This window comes from Centruroides vittatus, unplaced genomic scaffold, assembly GCF_030686945.1.
Source record: "Centruroides vittatus isolate TY-2023 unplaced genomic scaffold, ASM3068694v2 scaffold_435, whole genome shotgun sequence".
In the NCBI taxonomy this organism is placed as follows: domain Eukaryota; kingdom Metazoa; phylum Arthropoda; class Arachnida; order Scorpiones; family Buthidae; genus Centruroides; species Centruroides vittatus.
The window spans coordinates 5940280-5961315 of NW_027122708.1; the positions used below are offsets into that span (position 1 = coordinate 5940280).

Below are 21036 nucleotides of genomic sequence, written 5' to 3' on the forward strand. Positions count from 1 at the left end.
AGTCCCCGAACTTTTGGATCGTATCACGTATAAGTTTCTTGGTTGCATAAAGAATATCGGGCGACTCTCAAAAGTTTCCTGCACGTCGGTGATCTAAGTTTGATTTAAATTTAAAATTTATTATAATAATTGTCACAAAGAAAATACGAATGAGTAGTTTTAGTGTGATGGAAGAATATATTCTTGTCTATTTTAAAGTCAAATGTTTCTTAAAATTTATCAAAAAAATACGAGAAAATTCAGTAGATGAATATACAATTCGTAAAAATTATTGATAAACTTTATGTATTGTAAGAATATAACTCAGTTATATCGAGTATTTTCAGTAAAGGGTCGTCAGATTTTATAAAAATTGTATACGTAGATAAAAAAAATTAATACAGAATTCTTATAATTTTTATTTATTCATCTAAAATTATCAATTGAATTTCGTTGTTTCAATTTAAGGTTAATGTTACCTATGGTGTCAAAATGGTGGCTCGTCTGTGATTCAAGGAAACAGAAGGAAAAAAAAAACAGTGGGGACGCCCTAACCTATTCTAATAAATTACCATAATTATTACCAACCAAATTATTAGAATAGGTTAGGTTAGGTTAGAACGTGCGTCCCCACTGTTTTCTTTCTTGTTTCCTTGAATCAGAGACGAGCCGCCATTTTGACACCATAGTTAACATTAACCCAATTTAAAATGATTCACAAGCAATACTATTAAACGAAACTCATAATGCCTGCTCTCAAACAAAATTATTTTGCGATATTTATAAAAAATTAATTGAAAATTTGAAAATTAAACTTTTGTTCAATATAAAATTTGTCTTTATTTAGAGCGAAAATTAAGTGTTAAATCGAATGCAGTTAATGGAAAAGTATTCAACCTTGTACTGTACATGGTCATTGCCATCGTAGAAACGAAAAAATTTAAATGCTGTCCAGCAAATTTACATTCTGGATAGCTATATAATAAAATAATTATAAAAACAATTCCATTTTATAATAGACCTAATACAAAATTTATATCAGTTTCACACAAAAGAAGTGTCGATTTTGCGAGATAAAATTGCTTCCTTATATTGAAGCAATTTTATCTTACTAGGCTGATCTTTCTAATTATTTAACGTCAGGCAACGTAATGTTTTCAATGTTTCGGATAGTTATATTTAACAATAAGAATGCATTACTCTATTATGCTCAACATTAGAGTTTTAAATCACTGTTTCTGAATAATTCCACATAGGCCAATTCTTAAAGCAGACAGATTTATAGAAACAAATGGAATAAGGTTTACAGAAAAGTGAAGTTTCTGTAAAAAAAATGATGTCATTGCAATATTTCTTTGGCATATGTAGAGATTAGATCATATGTTTTTTAAAATTTATGGCCTGTGTCACAAAAGTTTCTTTTTTTTACTTTCCCGGCTACTATAACAGAGGAAAAGTATGGCGATCGGTAAAAAAATGACCACCCAAGGTTTTTTGGATCAGGAGACTTGAAAGAAAAAAAATAGAATAGTTAAGATTTTGTGAAATTACTTAATACAGTGGACCCCCGATATAACGCGCATATCGGGGGGAAACAACACCCGCGTTATACCGAGCAGTGCAGTGTAACGCGGTTCACCTCTTTACTTTAGCAATAATGTCAAGCTTTTCTTTTACTCATCATGCATACAATAATTAAACACTATTCAAAGTACAGTACATGCAGGAGCTCAATACATACACAATTACTCAATACGCAGTAACAATAAAATGCGCTACTCACTAACGCCGCACGGACCTGTATAAACGTGTTTGAGCTTATCGCGTTGCGAATATTGTCTGCACTATAACTGAGCGCACGGTATAGTGAGCAGCGCTATAACGAAGGTCCACTGTATATATTTAAATAAAATTATAATTTATGCACAGTAGAAGTAGTTAAGATTGTACTACCTATATGGAATCGGTGTTGCTATTGATGATGCAACAATAGTATAGTATACTTTACTCTGATGTAACTGATGCTGTATATAGGTGTAAGCAAGCTTTGAAACTGTAGTGGCAATACAACAGAATATGCAAGAAATTTCAATTGATTCAGACTCTACGGTTCTGTAGAACTGTTAGAGTGCATTAATGCTTGTGACAGATATATTCACTTCGTTCAATTTAGTGTAAAAAATTGTATATTTTTGAACTTTAAAATAAAATTTTTATGATAATTGGATAATGGATTAAAGAAATTTTTGAAGTGTGTATGGATAATTTTGAAATGCATTATTTTAACAAGAAAGATTTTAGTTAAATGAAAATTATTTTGAAATTACAATTTATTAACGATTTATAATTAAAAATAAACTTATCATTCATTTCTTGTAATACAAATATAATTTATTGACAACATATTTCTTACAATTTTTCTGAAGAAACATTACAACAACTGAATTTATGGTAGATACTTTATAAAAGTATGTAGTTATGTATATTTAAAAGTTGAAATTTATAAATTAAACACTAGTTTTCCCTATTAAAAAAGGAACATCAAAACTTATAGTAAACAAGAAACAATTTTCACAATGACTGTTGAACATATCAATAATAAATTTTAATGAAAACAACAATACTTATTGTTAGTTTATTTAAATACTATGAAGACAACACTATTTTCTAGTGTAAAAAAAAAAAAAGAAAGAAGACAATGAAATAGCAAATATTTATTTGCATCTTAAAATTAAGAATTTGGAAGATTCAAAAATAAATCTAAAAGTTCAAATATATTCAAAGTCACTTATCAGTTCATATATTAAAATGACAAATTTGAAAACATTTCTGGACCTTTGGTCCCTGGAAATTTTCAATTAGCAATAGGAATTACTGTATTCAAAAATTAAAAGTAGAGGATTATTGAATTTATTCTTTTACTGTTAGTAATTTTTATTCATGTAACAGAAATTACTTTCATTATTATCAACTATTTGATCTTCATTACATCTAATAAAAATATAGCAAATATGATATGTTATTTTTGGAAAGTATTTCAACTTGTTGAATACATGAAATTATATATTATTGAATTTAAACGATATAACATTTAATAATAAAGAGCCACATATATTATATATATATATATTAAAAAATTCCATAGACTGATTACAGTAGATATAAAGATATGTAATTTTGCTAATTTTATGTACTTTTCATTCTAACAGCTAAACAATATCACTATTCAGTATAAAGAAATAAGTTATTTTGACCAATAAATGGTTATTTATAGAAACAAAAGTAACATTAGAATTTATATTCATTTTATAATTACATTGAATATATGTATATTTATTTATTTATATATATATATATATATATAAAAGATATTTTTTATTAGCTAACATATATAAGGCACAAATGGCAACTGCAGAAGTGCAATTGCTTTGAGTGCTATTTTTAATAATCCTTGAAAATAATTTAATATGTTTTTTTTTTTTATTTTCCCTTAAAACTTGAAAAGAAACTTGCTATTAATTAAAACTAAAATTTCAATTCAATCAAAGAAATTATAACTTAAATAATTGTTAATCAGATTACAAATTATCTATCTCATTATATTAAAATATTAATTTGATTAATATATTTTAAACACCTGATAATCATATAAACGCATCAGATTTAATTTGTATGCTTGCATTTATAAATAACTCAGAGAAAAGAAATATATGTATATATATATATATATTTTTAACTATTAACTGAAATTTAAAATATTACTGTTTGGCACAAGCTTTGTTTTAAATAATGGCCTATGCACATATTATATAAATATTAGTAGTACACAGGAACAATAAACTTAATTACAATAAAACTAATGTTCTTTACTACAAATGTAGTATATAAGTGAGGACTCTTAAAATATTAATTTAAAGAAAAAAATAAATGAAAATTAATTGGAAACTTAAAGTTAAGGTATTAGTAGTTTAGCATTACATGTATTGTTATAAAAAGTATTTTACATTGCTGTACAAATCCTATGATTAATTTTAAATGCAAGTCAATAAATTTGAAATGAATTTAATTCCAAATCAAAATTCCTAATAGTATTTAAAACTTTTAACAAGAAAGAACTTATAATATGACAAATTAAATTGCCATATTACAATTGCTTATAACATAAATCAACAAATAAATTACGTTTACACCGTTTCCTAGAGGACGGACCAAAGAAGTTTATCTTAAGAAAATAAGCATATACAATAGCTCAATTAAAAATTTTATCTAAATTCAATTTTTTTTACAAATAAACCTATGAGTGCTGCCTTGCCAAATGAAATATATTGCTTTGATGTTAACTTTTTTAGAATTTTTGTTTAATTTTTATAATGTTAGAATATTTAAGTACATAGATATTTTTAAAAAATTAATTAAAATACTCTCTCTTTAGAATATAAATTACAATTTATATTCAAATTATCATCATCAACAACAACAACAAAAGAAAACTTTCAATATCATTATTATTTTACTTTGTCTTATAAAAAAAACTTTAGCAAACTTAAATCTGAAAATACAGATTAAAAAAAATTGATTTGGTATTAATAAATAGTAATTAAAACTGACTTTATTAAATCAATTATGATGAAGAGATTTCTGTTTTGTTAAATTATTATTAAATGCCAAAAATAAATCTCTCTTAAATAGGTTTTGTAAAATTTGCTGGAAAAAGTCCTTTCTCTCCAGATGCTTCTTTGTAACCCATTAACCAACCTTCTTCCTGTAAAAATGAAAATTATGAATATTTTAAAATTTCATCATTCTTTGTTTATCATCATACCATAATCAATAAAATATTTTAAAATTTAAAATTTAAAATTTTAATATTTACCTGCTCTTCTGGATCATTATATTCAATAACGGCTATTATTTCTCCCGCATCAAAAGATAATTCATCGGCATCTTCTGCAGTGTATTTATAGGTTGTCCTTACCTAATAAAATGATATAAATTAATAAAAACTTGATTGTTGCCTATTAATATCATAAATCTGCATAAATACACAATTAAATCATGCAAAATGGGTGGGCACACTTGTTTTATGTTATTGTTTAGAAGAAAATAAAAATATATTTAATATATTTTTATTTTCTTCTAAACAATAACATAAAACAATAAACAATTTATCAAAATATATTAAATATATTTTGATGAATTTATCATAGCCTCAACATTTTTAGTAAATAATTCATTTATTTAAATATCTCTGATAAATATTTATAGAAATTTTGCCAACTGACGTCATTTGTTAAACATACAGTTCATATGTAAGGAACTGAGTCCGAGAGTTATTTTTATTTTATTATTATTTTTCGTTTTATTATATTTTGTTTGGGACTTATGTTTATTTAGGACGAAGGTTCCCCACCATTCTCTTGTTAGTAACGAAAAAAGAAGAAAAAAACAACTCAAGAAAAAATAAGCACCGTAGGAAAAATCTCGCGCATTTGCGCTGCCCAGCAGAAGTAAACGGTCCGCAGAAAAAAAAAATGGAGGGGGTCCCCACACTCACTAGTAAGGAAATACTTACTAAACCATCTTAACATCCCAGAAAATTATGATAAATACTTTGTAAATGGTTTATAAGCTTTGTCGGAAACTTAAAGCTGCCAGAAAAGAAAATTAATGTTAGCAACTAAGTATGTAAATAAGGGGAGTAACCCAGCTGAAGTGTGACGTCACCTCACAGTATAAAACCCGTACGTTAACCGAAGGAGGGGGAGGTGAATTCCAAATCGAGGCGATATCCAGAGCGAGGTGAATTCGAAAGTGAGGAGATATTCTGATAGAAGTCCAGATTGATAATTGGATGATCTAAGGTGTTAAAGAGGAAATCGATTGACGATATCGAAAGGATTGAGGAAATAGGTTCTTCGTATAGTGAGGTAACGGATAGACGTTTAATTAGTAAGAGATTTTGTTCATAGTTTCTAAGTATTTGATTTGTCGAATTTTCAAAGGGGAATTAATATTAAGTTAAGCTAAGTAGCTGAGTTTATTGTCGGGTTGACTTGTTGATTTCGTTAATAAATTTTGTTTGGATTATAGACATTTGTATGTAGTAAATTCTAGTTACTAATTAAATATATTTGAACTTTTACTTTGGCTTGATATTTATCGTTATTATTACTAATTTTTCGGTGCACGCTTAAAAGCCCAGGCCTGGCAAACTAATCTCGAATCCGCGTAAGTACCCGTTAGGTTAACGGAAGTTTTACCGACTGGAATTAGTGTCGGTTTCCTAAGAAACTAAAAATAGTACTTTACACATATACAAACATAATTTGGGACTCTATACATACGTGATATGTGGTGCCATTTTACAGTGACTGAAAATCAAATGGGATTTTCAGTCACTGTAAAATGGCATCATTTCATTATAATTTTAGCAAAACAAGTATATACAAGCACAAACAACAGAAAATTTGTAACTTTTAGCCTTTTCTGTAAATCTAAAAGAAACTAATGAACAATATTTATCCATTGACCCAGGCAACTTTGTTGTATGTTGACCAAAACCCATTCCTTGTTTTCAAGACCAAGTTAGCCTAAGTGCAACCAGCACCATTTTCTGGGTGCTGATCTGAAATTGAATCATAGAGTTTGAAGCTCTTTGCACAATGTATGATAACCTTTTTTTTATAGCTTATGTCTCCTTTTTCATAGTCTGTGGGCACAACTGGTCATGTGATGTTGATTGAGGTGGTGACTTCCAGACAGCATGTGTATGACCTAGATGTTGTAACTACCATTTGAACCTTTTTTCCCAAGAATGTTTTTGTTTTATTTGATTGCTGATGAATTTCTCTGACTAGCTAACATATTAAATTAAATTTCTGATAAATTAATTTTAAAAATGATTATAGTCTGATTCTATGTAAAAAGTTTAATCTTTGTAACAAAATTTTAAAAATATAACAATTGTAAAGAGTGGTATGTCTGTGATAAAACAAAAAAAAAAAAAAAAAAAAAAAAAACAGATCAATTCTAGATGTGAAATATCACAATTAAAAAATCCTTACTAAACGCTTAGAAGTAAATGGATTAACCATTCAGTTAAGCATTTTTGAGTTTCTGGACATCTAAAAGTTTACATTAATTCTACATAATCAATGTAATCTCCACAGAAGTATCATATAGACAGTTTATTATAGGTCACCAATAAAACAGTGCACAAAATCTTGATTTTTAGCCAAACCTTCATAACTTGAAACGTTTTAACTCAAAGTTTGAATTTTTTTCCACAGCCAATTTGAGTTATCCAGGTCTCAATGTAATAATAATTTTTTGTATTTTTAATGGAGTCTCTCTTGTATCATTGTGTCTGAGTGTAGTAATCTTGAGTGAAATGACTTTACCTATTATATTCAAAAAATAAATAATATACAGAGCAATACTATAGATTATTACTTACCCTATATAAAACACCAGATGGCAAATCTGTTGTGGTTGCATCTACAGGAATATCAAATAATTCTTCAATTTTTTTTTGCTTCTGAAACAACTGTTTCTGTTTTTGATGGTTCATTACAATTATTCCTAGTTTGCTAAAATAAATAATAAAAAAATTAGAGAAAAAAATGACAACTTAATTTTCTTAAAATTACAATAAATATTAGACAACATACATCATTTGTATTTATTTTGGATTTTTCATAACTAGATAATTCTGTTTTAGACTGTTCTGTAACTATATGTGAAGTTTTAATTTTTTCTTCTTTATAACCTGGTTGAATAAATTTAATTATAAAAAAACAATTTAGTATAATAAATAATTATTCTTAAAATATAAAATTAAACATAATTGTAATTTACCGTACTTTTGTTTTACCAGAAATAATTTTATTCATTATATATATATATATATATATATATAATATATACTGTATAATGTAAATATATAAATAAGTTCAATGGAATAATTATACTTGTGTTTAATGATGCTAAAGCAACAAATGCAAAACTGTATAAAAATTTCTTTAACAGGTTTAAATGAAATTTACAGGTAATTAATCATAATAATGCATGAAAGAAGGAAGAGTTCTGTTGAATATTTAACAAGTTATGTAAATTATGCAATTAATATTGTGATGAAACATCAGACACCTTATATCACTGAAAAATGTTTATTAAACAAAACACTAATGTTTTCAACCTAATAGAATAGGCCATTTTCAAGTGTAACTACTGAATTCAAATGTATTTTAAAAATTTAACATTCTAACAACAGAACGTCCAAATATTTTTACATTTAAATTTAAGACAAAAATATCAGATACATTAACAAATAAATAATAAAATAAACTATATTAAATAAACTAAAACAACTATGATATAAATAATATAATAAAATAGATAAAATAAAATAAAATACATAAAATTCATCTAAATGTAAGAGCAGGTGCAGACTAAGAGTTTTTATATTTTAACTTTTCTTCTATGTATGAGGCGTGTCCGGGAAGTAAGTACCGTTTTGGAAAAACTCGCATAAAAAATCTTTTTTCAAAACAAAATTTATTTTTACATGAAAGAGCATGTCGGAAACTATCTTTCTACACAGTTACCACCATTGTTCAGACATTTGTCATATCGGGAAACCAATTTGTCTATACCCTCTTCAAAGAAAGATGCCACCAGTGAAGACAGCCACTGCTGAACATTGGTTGTTGCGTCGTCATCGCTGGCAAAGCGCCTCCCTCCAAAATCACGCTTCAAGTTCAAGAACAAATGGTAGTCTGCAGGTGTGAGGTCGGGGCTGTATGGCGGGTGATCAAACTGCTCCCAACCGAATTGTTGAATCATGTTTTGGGTGACACCAGCAGTATGGGGACGTGCGTTGTCATGAAGCAACACAATGCCTTTACTGGGACTTCCACGCCTTTTGTTTTGAATTGCATGGCGAGGTTTTCGCAATGTTTCACAGTATCGTTCTGCATTGATGGTTTCACCTCTGGGAAGGAACTCAACAAGCAGAATGCCCTGTCTGTCCCAGAATACAGTATGGGAAATGTATGGATTAGTAGAAAATGTAGATGGATGAAATGGATTAGTGGGAAATGTAGGTTTAGTAGCCGGTAAGTCATAAGACAGGTACGACATAATTAGGACGATGGGGGACGGCTGTCCCAGAATACAGTGCACATGATTTTTCGTGCTGACAATGTTGTTTTGAATTTGTGTTTTGTGGGGAACCATGAGTGCCTCCACTCCATTGACTGTTGTTTTGATTCTGGAGTGACATGACAAACCCAAGTTTCATCACCGGTAACAATTTTGTTTAGGAAATCATTACCCTCTTCACTGTATCGGATAAGAAATGCCAAAGCACTTCCAAGTCGCTTCGTTCTGTGGACATCCGTAAGCATTTTGGAGACTCAATGGGAACACAATTTACGATAATTTAAGTGATTTGTGACAATCTCATGCAAAACAGTTTTTGAAATTTGTGGAAACTCATCACAAAGCAATCTTATTGTGAACCGTCTGTTTTCACGAATTTTCTCATTCACTTTTGCAACCAAACCATCATTGACAACAGAAGGCCGCCCACTCCATGCTTCGTCATGAACATTGTCCATCATTGAATTGTCAAACCCACTTTCTCACCATTCCATCACTCATTACATTTTCACCATAAATCTCTACAAGTTGACGATGAATTTCAACTGGCTTAACATTCTTTGCATTCAAAAACCATATTACAGAACGCACTTCACAGTCGACGGGATCGGCAATCGTCTTAAATATTTTGAACGCTCACTAACATGTGAAAAAACAACACAATCTTTCATGGCGTCACTGGACTGACAATCAACCAGAAACACATATGCGCAGGCGCTGAACTGCGATACTACTGCTGCGGTGGCAGTAGAACAAAACGATACTTACTTTCTGGACATGCCTCATAGAATTTCCATGCAGAAGCTAGTTATTTATATCGTCGTTGTTTTAGTTTATTTAATATATTTTATTTTATTATTTATTTGTTAATTTACCTAATATTTTCGTTTTAAATTTAAATGTAAAAATATTCGGATGTTCCATCGTTAGAATGTTAAATTTTTAAATACGTTCGAATTCGGTTACACCTGAAGATGGCCTATTTTATTAGGTTGAAAACATTAGTGTTTTGTTTAATAAACATTTCTCAGTGATAGAAGGTGTTTGATGTTTCATTAAGTGTTTAAAAAGGCTGAGTTTGATATTTGGTTAGTAATTAATATCCAAAACTGATATGCAAAAATTTAATAATAAAGCACCTTCATTAGGGCATATAAGAGCTTCAAACAATAATGCAAACATAACAACTCAGCATGCTACAAATAAGGTCATCAATGAGCTTTTGTAGCATTAATTACCATTCCTGCAAAACAATATATCCAAGCTTTTGGGGTTGCATTAAGATGCACTAAGACTAGCAAAACCTCTTTCTTAAATTTCCAAAAGAATTCAATGAGATTTAATCAGATAATCTTATTGGTCAATCAAGCTGCTATCAATTCATGCTAGTTTGATTTATACCAATTGACAATAATGCCAGTTTTAAATTCTCCCTAAAAAAAAATCTCAAAATAAATTTTTCCACAATGTGTAAAAATGTTTTGAAAATGCATTTAGCATTTTCAAAACCATTTTCCTGATGGTAGTGCTTCATTTTAATACTATTAATAATGAGTCTGTGCAGTCTTAGTAACCTGAAGTGTTAGGGAAAAGTCGCCTAAGTCGTATCAGTGCTTAAATCGTACCTCAATGATTTCAACAGTACTTTATTCACCATACAAATGGCAACAGTATATAATTATATGGCTCGGCTATGTACTTATGCACATAGACAATGCACATCTCCATTTCAAAGAATTAAGACTGTTTTTGGTAAACAAATTCATTTATAGTTGTTTGAGTGTAATTTTCATCTGGTGTGTGGAAGCTCCTAAGGTAAGAAAACACTAGTTAAATACATTTTGCTTTTTTAGTACAAGTTATATATCTATTAGTGATTTGTTTGCCTCTTGCAGTTTTGTGAAAGATTTTTTCAAAATAGTTTTGGGGCTTTATGAACTGACATGCACGCTGTGTCTTATGTTGTACCCCCTTAGAATCTACAGACACTATCGCCAAGCAGCAATTTTGGCATTATATGTTGCAACCCACGTATGTGTGTGTGTGTGTGTGTGTGTGTGTGTGTGTGTACAGTTTTGTGTGTGCGTTCATTTTTGAATGATTGAAATGTATCTCTATTTATTCTATAATAAAATAGAGTTGTTTTTTTGCCAATTATGTTTATGCCATCTCCAGAAATGCAACACTAGCATAAAATGTAGGCAACCTGTAAATAGAAATTATTACACTTTTAAGGTATTGGTCATCAAACAAGATGTCTGGAGTGCAGTGTAATCATCTATTAACATGACATTTTCCATGGTAAGATTTCATTTTTATAACAGCTTACCAGAATACAAAAAAAAGAATGCTCCTCTTTAATAAAAGTTCTTGAGTACATTTATGAAATGACAGTTCAAATACAGTTTGATTTAGTCTAGCTCTCTGAATTATTAACTTAAAAGTCCTCTTTATTCTCACAATGATGATTCAAAAGGATAATTATCCTTTATTCAAAACAATATTACCAAGCACTAACTTATCTTCAGTTGACAATTTTTAATTACAATTCATTCAAAAAAATGAAAAACTAGTACACTAGAAACTACTTAGGAAAAAATTTTTAATGTACCAGTGGAAGGCTTTAAATAATAAAATCCATTAATTAGAAGGATTATTCTACAAAATAAATTCCAATATATTAATGAAATTTGTTTCTCCTTCAAATCTTGCATGCTGTATTTGCTTTTTGAGGTAGTGAGTCTATTATCAATCTCATTTCTTCAGTCTAAAAGTTCACCATTTGAATAACAGAAAGTAACCATAGAAGTGAGTTGTTTTTATGCTAAAATCAATTTGCATGAAGACTATGCTTTATGCAAATTTAATTTGCAGATTTGAACTTGGTTTAGGTTATTATGTAAAAATATCTTACTTTTGCTTGTCTGTTTCACCTATCTAAATAAATACGCTAGTTTTTGCATTTATTGTTTAACTTTTGAGCAACAATGTAAACTAAGGTGACCAGACGTCCTGCAGCGTTTTAAAAAAGTCCAGAGTTTTGGAAAAATTAAATTTTTGTCAATTATGTGTCACAAACTTATGTCTTATGTTTAAGATTCGTAAAGATCATTTTATATGACATTTATCAGTACCAAGGTGTGCGTGAGCATCAGAAATAAAGAATTCTGCACTGACAAAACTCTTTGTGTTCGTGGCAAAGACAAATAGAAAATGGTTTGGGGCACGCAGCTGCAGTAACAGAGCAGCACGTGTTCACAGACTGTCCAAATGAGCAAACATTTTGTTTGTTGCATGTCACATGGTGCAGAGAAGCTGCCTTAGAATGCTAGCAACTAAGACTAGGGGTTCATTTTAGTTATGACAGTATTATATAATAAATAAATTACAATAATAAAGTGACATTCAAGGCAAATTCAGAGGAAAAGTTGTACAAGTTGTTGTTGTTGTTGTTATTATTATGTTGGGTTAAGTGAGATATACTCGGTTAACACCGGTGGCTGTGTACTATGCCGGACCAAAGTCAAGGCATAGTAACCAAAACAGAAATTAGAGAAGTGTATCAGTGTGTGTGTCTGTATTCAGGAATTTTCTCACAATATGACATGTATTCAATATAGTGGCCTTCTGTAGTGTGATGTATGTGTTTCTATTCAATTGTAATGTGCCCAGGCTTTTGTGTAGTGTGTGTGGTATGACACCTGTAGAGGAGAGAACAACAGGTACAATAAGCACCCTATCCATCCTCCACAGATGCCTTATTTCCTGGGCAAGTTCAGTGTACTTGCTGACTTTTTCAGTGCATGCATTTTGCATATTGTGTGTTTGGAATGGATATGTCTATAATGTATGTGATTTTATTGTGTTTGTCAATGAGTGTGATGTCTGGTCTGTTGTGGTAAATTGTTTTATCTGTGATTATGGCTCTGTCGTAGTACATTTTGTGCGTGTTGCTTTCCAATACTGTCTGTGGAATGTATTTGTAGTACGGTTTGTGGATGTCTACTAATTTGTGTTTCTTTGCAAGCTCTTGGTGTATTATATTTGCTATTTGATTATGTCTGTGTAAATAATCTGTCTGTGCCAAGAGCTTGCAACCAGAGGTGATGTGTTGTATAGTTTCTGGCATTATGTGACATTTTCTGCATGTGTCATTTGTGAGTGTTGCATCTTTGAGTATGTGTTTTCTGTAGTTTTTAGTATTTATGACCTGATCCTGTATGTTATTATTATTATTATTTAGAAAGAAATACAGAAGGATTAAAATAACTGTTGAAATATAGTTTGTCATAGGTAGCAAAAATCTGAACAGAGAACAAATAGTTAGAAACATTTCATCATTTTGAAACAAACTATGTTCCATATAATAATGCATTAAAAATTGTGGAATGCACTCTGTCCTTACCAGGAACTAATGCTGTGACTGAATGCATTTAAGATTTATAATAGTATATATATTTATTTATATTTGTAAATTTTACATATGTTGAAATTTTAAAAAAATATAATACAATACAATTTTTGCATTTTTTTGATGATAAAAGTTTGTTGCTCTAGAACAATTTTTTCAATAAGACAACCATTCCCCCCATCAATTTTGTCCCGCTTCACCAATGTAAAAATCTGGTGACCTTAATGTAAACACATAGAATTAGTCACTTATTTACAAATTATATTATAATTTAATTGCTGGAATAAGAGAATTAAAGTGGTTTTTCTATATTCTGTATACTAATATAACAAAATTGCAATGTTTTATTAAATTATTTGCTTTTTAATGTTGAATTTTATTATTATTGTAATATTTATTATGCAATTAGTATTTCCATACAACTAAATTTCTTCCTTTATTTAAATTTTTTATTTCCAAAACTTAAATAAAAAAAATACTTTTTAAAAAATAAAATTGACTTACTACTATTCATTTCTTCTATGTGAATACTAGTTTCACCATTTATGACACCACTTGATTCATTATTCCTATGGTCTTTATCTTCAAAGCTATTATCACCAGATTCACTAATTTTCAAAAGATTTTAAAATTATATATTTCTGTAGTACATATCTACTATAGGCCAAGGGTTTCTGACTCCCACAATATTTTGCATAAATTCAAAACAGTCAAAAAATTTCACAAATATTAGTTGAATATATTTTTTGTGTGTACAGCAATAACTACTTATAGAAAAATATAAAATCTATATTTATGAAATTAAATAAAAAGTAAGTTTATAACATCTTTTCATGTAAATGTTTCTACTAACCTAAACAGTAATTTATATTTTAGGGCTTATCACATCAGTGAATAAATTTATAAATATAAATATAAAACAAATTTCTTAAATTTATTTTATATTTAAGTTTACAATAGAATAAAGGAATTTTACAATAATTAAATCTAATATGTATACAATACACACAAAATGCATTTCATAAGTAATATTAAAGAAACTAAATTTTATAATAGATATGTAGACAATTATTTCATTATACATAATATTATTATTTCCTTGGGATTTGATTGTAAAGATTCATACCACAATTTATTTGATGTAATGTTTCAGTCAACACTTCAGAGACTTCAATTGTGAGTATTACCTTTATCATTTAATGCCTAAAGTAGTGTGTTAATGACTATTGTTAACTATGTGTAGAACTATTCACAGCTAGCTTGGTTATAGAAAATATAAAAAAGATGGAATTTATTGTATGGCACTTGTGAGACAACATCAGTTTCTTAATTGTGATGTCTTCATGGCTATTTAGGATTTTAATGTAACTTTTATGAATTTTTATCATTTAATCAGCCTGAAGATGATATAATAACATGACTATTGAAACATCAACTGAAGAGGGACTTTTCCAGAGTCCAAAATGCATTTTGGTTGTGTTGTACACATATTAGATTTAATTTTTGTAAAATTATTTTCTTCTTTTGTAAACTTAAATATAAAATAAATTTAAGAAATTTTGTCTTAATATACACTGGTGTGATAAATCCTAAAATATAAATAACAGTTTAGGTTAGTAGAAACATTTAATGAAATTAAGGGAAAAAAGCAATAAACAATAAAATCTTTTCAGGTAAAAAAAAATCTTTACTTAATTTTCTTTTTCTTTTTTTTTTTTGCATGAGACATTTCTAAACTTTTATTCTTAAGCTTTTATAAGTTTTGAGATAAATATATTATATTCCTTTAAAAATTTCAAATTCTATGGGGGAATTTGCCTCAAGTTATGATTCAGTTATATCTACAACAGAATTTTTTATTAAAAAGTCTTTTTTAATAAGATATGTTTTCTTAAATAATTTAGTATTATTGTACACCAGTGATGAAACAATCATGAAACAAAATTCATTATTTATCAAATTTCATATAGAAACATATGTCTAATGAACTTCTTACAAAGTGACATAATAAATTTATCGTTATTTTCAGATAAGACAAAATAACCAGAAGTAAAAAATATCAGAACTATTTTGTAACTGAAACCTTCAAATAAAATTGCAACAATTGAAATTGAAATCATCTGCACTAAAAGTTCCAGTAGTAATAATGAAACAAGAATCAATACAGCAGAAGTTTGTAAATCTAGCATCTACAGAACCAGAGGGGTGTCAAATTATCAATAATAATCTGGTTTACTGGCCATTTTTATATTTTTGAAAAATTTAATATACGGGTACTCCTCACTTTACGGCCTATCTGCTTAACGACCACTCGCACTTACGACCACTCGAGTTTCGACCTGCAATTCGGGGAATCCCCTTTCTCAGCTTGAGTGTCGGTCAGTGGCAGATGGTGACATGCGCACTAAGCGTCCTATAATAGGCTTGCGCTTACTATAATAGTCTTATAGTACTATAATAGGCTAATAGCATACTATAATAGTCTTTTTATTAATAAATTTGAAGCTTGTTGCATAATTTGTATAATTTTACAACAATCCTATATTCCCGGCGCAAGCTCCTCGCTTATCGACCAATTCGCTTAACGACGTAGTCGTCGGAACGGAACTCGGTCGTAAAATGAGGAGTACCTGTATTATATGATCATAGCAGACATTGCTGTATGTTTTTACATTGCACAAATTGCTACTGTATGCTTCTGGTTTAAACAGAAAATTTATTCAGCCTGAAGATGATGTAATACATGACTATACTGTGTTAAGATTGATTTAAAAACCTGCAAAACATTAATAAGCATATTACTTTACAAAATTTACATCCACATTGATTCATATGCATAAAATATTCATTTTCCAGACATTTACTGTATTTCATCTTAGTTTTCAGTGCATCACATGTTTAAATAAATTCCAATTCACAGAATACTAGCATGCCAGATTACCATCAATTCCAAATGACTGGTTACTTTTCAGAGAGTGCTTCTTTACTGAATATTCCAGATAATTGTTTGCTGAATTAACAAATAAATGTCCACTGTATTTGAAATTGTTTTCAGATCCTAATTGCTAATTAGTGATTGACCAATATAGAAATTATTCAATCCGATCCAGATATTTTTTTTATCTGATCTGATATGTATTCAATAATACTTGAGAATCTAAAGATTTATTATATTTAAGGATTTTAATTTGCTACAAACATGAAAATGACAATATTAAAATATTTTTTTAAATTAAATGAACGCTTTACTTTATTTGCATATCATCATCTTACACTAACATATAAATATGGAAGTATAAATTCGATATAATACTGTGATTAATTAATAAAAATAAAATAGAAAATAATTGAAGATGAATATGACAAGTGTTTTCACCATGGGATGAGCTATTTTTAGTGAGGCATACTTGTCTATGACAGTGATGATCATGCATATTTTTTCTAAAAAATTATCTTAAAAAATGCACAAGTATTTCTTTTGCATACCTATAAATCCAAATTTTTAAAAAGGTAGCATGCTATTTTTTCAAATTTTTTACTTCCTTTTATCAATATATTTTTCTTTTCAAAATGAGACTCTATTTGATTTTTTTTTGAATTTATTAAAAAGTAACAAATATTAATATGTTGAAATGTATCTATGAAAAAATATGGAAAATAAAGAAAGATATGCTTATAAAATGATAATAAAACTTTTATTTAGCTGTTTTATCAAAACAATTCAGAAATATTTCTACACAATTCTAGTCTACAATCAAAAATACTTCATCCCTAAAAACTATCCCATCTATTGTGTCTGCTGGCGAGCCAATTTGACAGTCATTTCCTTTGCTGAAGAAAGTATTGAGAAAGCCTAATTCATAATGTATCTAAGAATATTAAAAACAGAATATCAGCAAAATGAGCTACTATACAAGATGTATTCTGTCCCTATAATATTGGAAACAATGTATATTGGTTAAAAAAAAAAAAGATAATTAGATATTCCATTATTGGTTGCATAATATAGGGAAATTCTGATATTGATCTGATATTTGAACACTCACTATTGCTAATATATAATCAAAGCAGAGAATCAATTAATTATGAAAATTACTTTTCAATTTTTGACTTATTCAAAATATTGCACAAAGTCTGAAATTGTTGGCCTCTAGTTTCTCATAAAAAATATCATAGTTAAGTATTTTTCATTTATAAAATTACAAATGATAAAGAGAATAAATTACTTCTCATAATAAAACTCTATGTTTATTTATTAATTATTATTAATTAATAATTTAAATAAAATATTTTTTTGTAAACCCATTTCATAAAACATTTTATAAACAGATGAACTTGATATGAGCATTTTATAAGATAAAATGTACTTTAGAAAAATAAATAACGTACAGCACTGTTTGTCAGCATTACATTAAAAAAAATTATTATGCAAGTACTTTCAACAATACACAACTGTCTTCTTCGGGCAAATCGTTTATAGAGAACATAACATTTAAATTCAAGTGAGAGAATCCAAATAGGAACTAACGTTTTTTCAAACTGCTTGTCCTGCAGGTGCATGGAATATAAATTACATATATACAATTTAAAACATTTATATTGGGACCTTGAATAAGTTCTTACTATTTTTTCGTGAAAATTAATGCTTTATAAAATAAAATTGGATTAAAATATAAGGTATATAAAATTAGTAATGAATTAAATGGACAAAAACAAATAATAAACTTGTGGGACACTGATGACTCTGTGAGGTGTTTTATCACAAACATGTGATTTACAACCTTAGCAGGTTAAAGAGTGCTATCCATAGCTCTGGTATGTCTAATGTGGGAGTTACATGGTGACATTGTTAAGATGTAAAGAGATTCCCACAAGAATAATGTTTTCGATCACTACAGTGTTTCAGAAGGAAAGTTCGAGATCAAAGTAGCTCAAAGTTACTCTGTATTACCTTTTTAGTTAGTTCTGTTGTACATTTGCTATGTACAGTACATCATCATCATCATCATCACAATGTTAGGAGCAAGATGGAGATGGAGCATTCTAGTAATGGCTCTAATATATAATTATTTCAACACAGTTAGCAAATTCTGTAAGGGTATAGCATATATCCCAGATTTTGCAGAGAGTGTAACCTTGTCTCTATCATTACAAAGCATCCCATGCAATGTGGGCTCGGGTGATAATGGCAATATATAGCCAAATTTTTTTAAAATTTGACAAATACATAACAAAGGAAAACCAAGGTAAAGAATAACCAGTGTTATGAAGACAATTCCTTCTTATGATATAAAGTGGATAATCTAGCCAACATGTCTTTGACCTGGTTGGCTAGATGTTTGAACTTGGCCAAAGAATATCCAGCACTGCAAACTGCTGATTTAAAAAGGGAAAGCTTCTCATCTACAAGCAATTGGTTGGTAGGATATAAGAACTCCCTGCATATCAGTGCCTATGATGGCAGAGTTTTTACACCTGGAGAGTAGAAAAGCTGTAGAAAAAATGATATAAGGAGGTTCACCAAATTTATGATACACAGAAAATGATGATGATGTTAAGAGATCTATATGTAAGCAGATCCAAAAAAGAGATCTTCACATCTTTCTCCTCCTCAGAGCCTTCCCATGTTAGTAGAATATCATCAACCTACTTCAAATATAGAGGATGATAATATATGGTGAGAGGAGATCTAAAAATTTTGAATTCTATGGTTCTGCCAAAATAGCCAAAATGTACTTTATGTTAACTTCTCATAAAATTGATACTAAATACCAATCAGTGATCTTAGTGATTAAAAATATCTGAACTAAAGTTTTAGTTCACATTTTTTTTTCTTGAGTTTTTTTGATGACAGAAAGATTTATAAAGAAAAGTAATAACTTAGTAAAATTATAAAAGTTAAAATAAAAATTTTTAAATTTATGTGTTTATTTGTTTATTTAAGCATACTACATACACTCCATGAGGCAGGAAAAATTTATATTCTTAGGAAATTAGTAAGAAACTTGAATTGTAATTTTTTCAGTAGTTTTTCACCTGAAAACTCAAGTATCTAATTATAATCTAAAAGAATAAAATAATATCACTGAACTACAGTAAGTATTCAAGGATCACAATATAAAACTGCAAGTACTGTACAATACAATACAATCAAATACAATATTTCAATCCATTGGATTATATACCTGAAATGGTCTGAATTGAGGTCAAAAACATTATGTATTAAATGACTTTGATAATCTTCCTAGCAGTTTTTGCTTATTGAATAGTATGGTGATAAGTTTCACATATTTTCATATCAAAGTCAAATTGTCTAGCCATTATTTTTTTACACTAAATTTACTTATAAATTAAATTAAATTAAATTTATGCTATATAATTTTATCATAAAATATTTCATGTTATAATGAAAAGTTGACCCATATATTAAAATATTTACTGATTTTGTTTACAAATAAAACTTTTTTTACTTTTATTATTTTTATTGCCATCCAGAATGATAACTGTATCAACTAAAACAATTCAAACAATTTTATATAATACTGATAGTTTTCAATGTGAGAATAATGATTAATATAATATAAGTTATGCAGAAAATTTCATTAAAAAACTATCTGAATTTTAAACCAATTGAAAAATAACAATTATTTTTCAGAAAAAAAAAAAAAAAAAAATGCTTCTTTTACTTTAAAAACTTTGGGAATTAAATGCAAAGTTCAATAGAAATTTTCCTTCCAATTTTACTGTAAAACTAAAAGCTACAAGAGAAAATCAATAAATAAGTATAATTTTTTAATGTTACTGTTACAAAATAATTTGGAGGAACAAAATATCTGTTTTTCTACATAGTCCTAGTCTTCTGAATGCATGTTTTAATGTATACAAACTTCTGGATGCCTTCCAAAAAACTGCTTTCAGTTGGACCCTAAGCCAGTCCAAAACACTTCCTGTATCTCTATTACCTGATAATTTTTGACCGTAGGTGGGTTCTTTAGGGGTCCAAACAAATGAAAGTCCAAAGGAGCCAAGTCAGGAATGTATGGTGGATGCTCCAATGTCTCAAATCCTAGGTGTTCTGTGGTGCTGTGCAATGGTATGAAAGCAGCATTGTTACGGATTAACAGGATACCTTCTGACAGTGGTCATCTTGGTTTTGACCACCCAACTGATTTCAGTCTTGTTTCAAGCACATTACTATATCTAACACTGGTCACATTTTCACTTTTTCTCTGAAAGTATCAAAAAATTGTCATCATCTTTCCAGTAGAGGGTTTATGAGTGTGTCTGATGAGGATGATGTTTCCAATGCATGGAATGTTTTCTGCTTTCTAGTTTGTAACGAGATGATCTAAGGCAATGATTCCCAAAGTGGTCTATATCAACCCCTAGGGGTCAATTCCGAACTGCAAGGGGTCCATGTCAGTGAATACAAAAATTGCGGGTGCATGAGATGTAAATGGGGGTCCACAAGAATGGCTCCCATT

General features: G+C 28.7%; 1 protein-coding gene across 1 annotated transcript in view; it reads right to left on the bottom strand.

The window, feature by feature from the left end:
• Positions 1 to 2344: 2344 nt before the first annotated feature.
• LOC136989108 (myc box-dependent-interacting protein 1-like) overlaps positions 2345 to 21036 on the bottom strand; it is a 95652-nt gene continuing 76960 nt past the window's right edge. The window contains 6 exon segments of the mRNA XM_067287215.1: positions 2345 to 4741; positions 4853 to 4954; positions 7436 to 7528; positions 7530 to 7568; positions 7650 to 7747; positions 14057 to 14160. Of these exon segments, the coding sequence (XP_067143316.1) occupies positions 4661 to 4741; positions 4853 to 4954; positions 7436 to 7528; positions 7530 to 7568; positions 7650 to 7747; positions 14057 to 14160 (517 nt within the window). The 3' untranslated portion in view covers positions 2345 to 4660.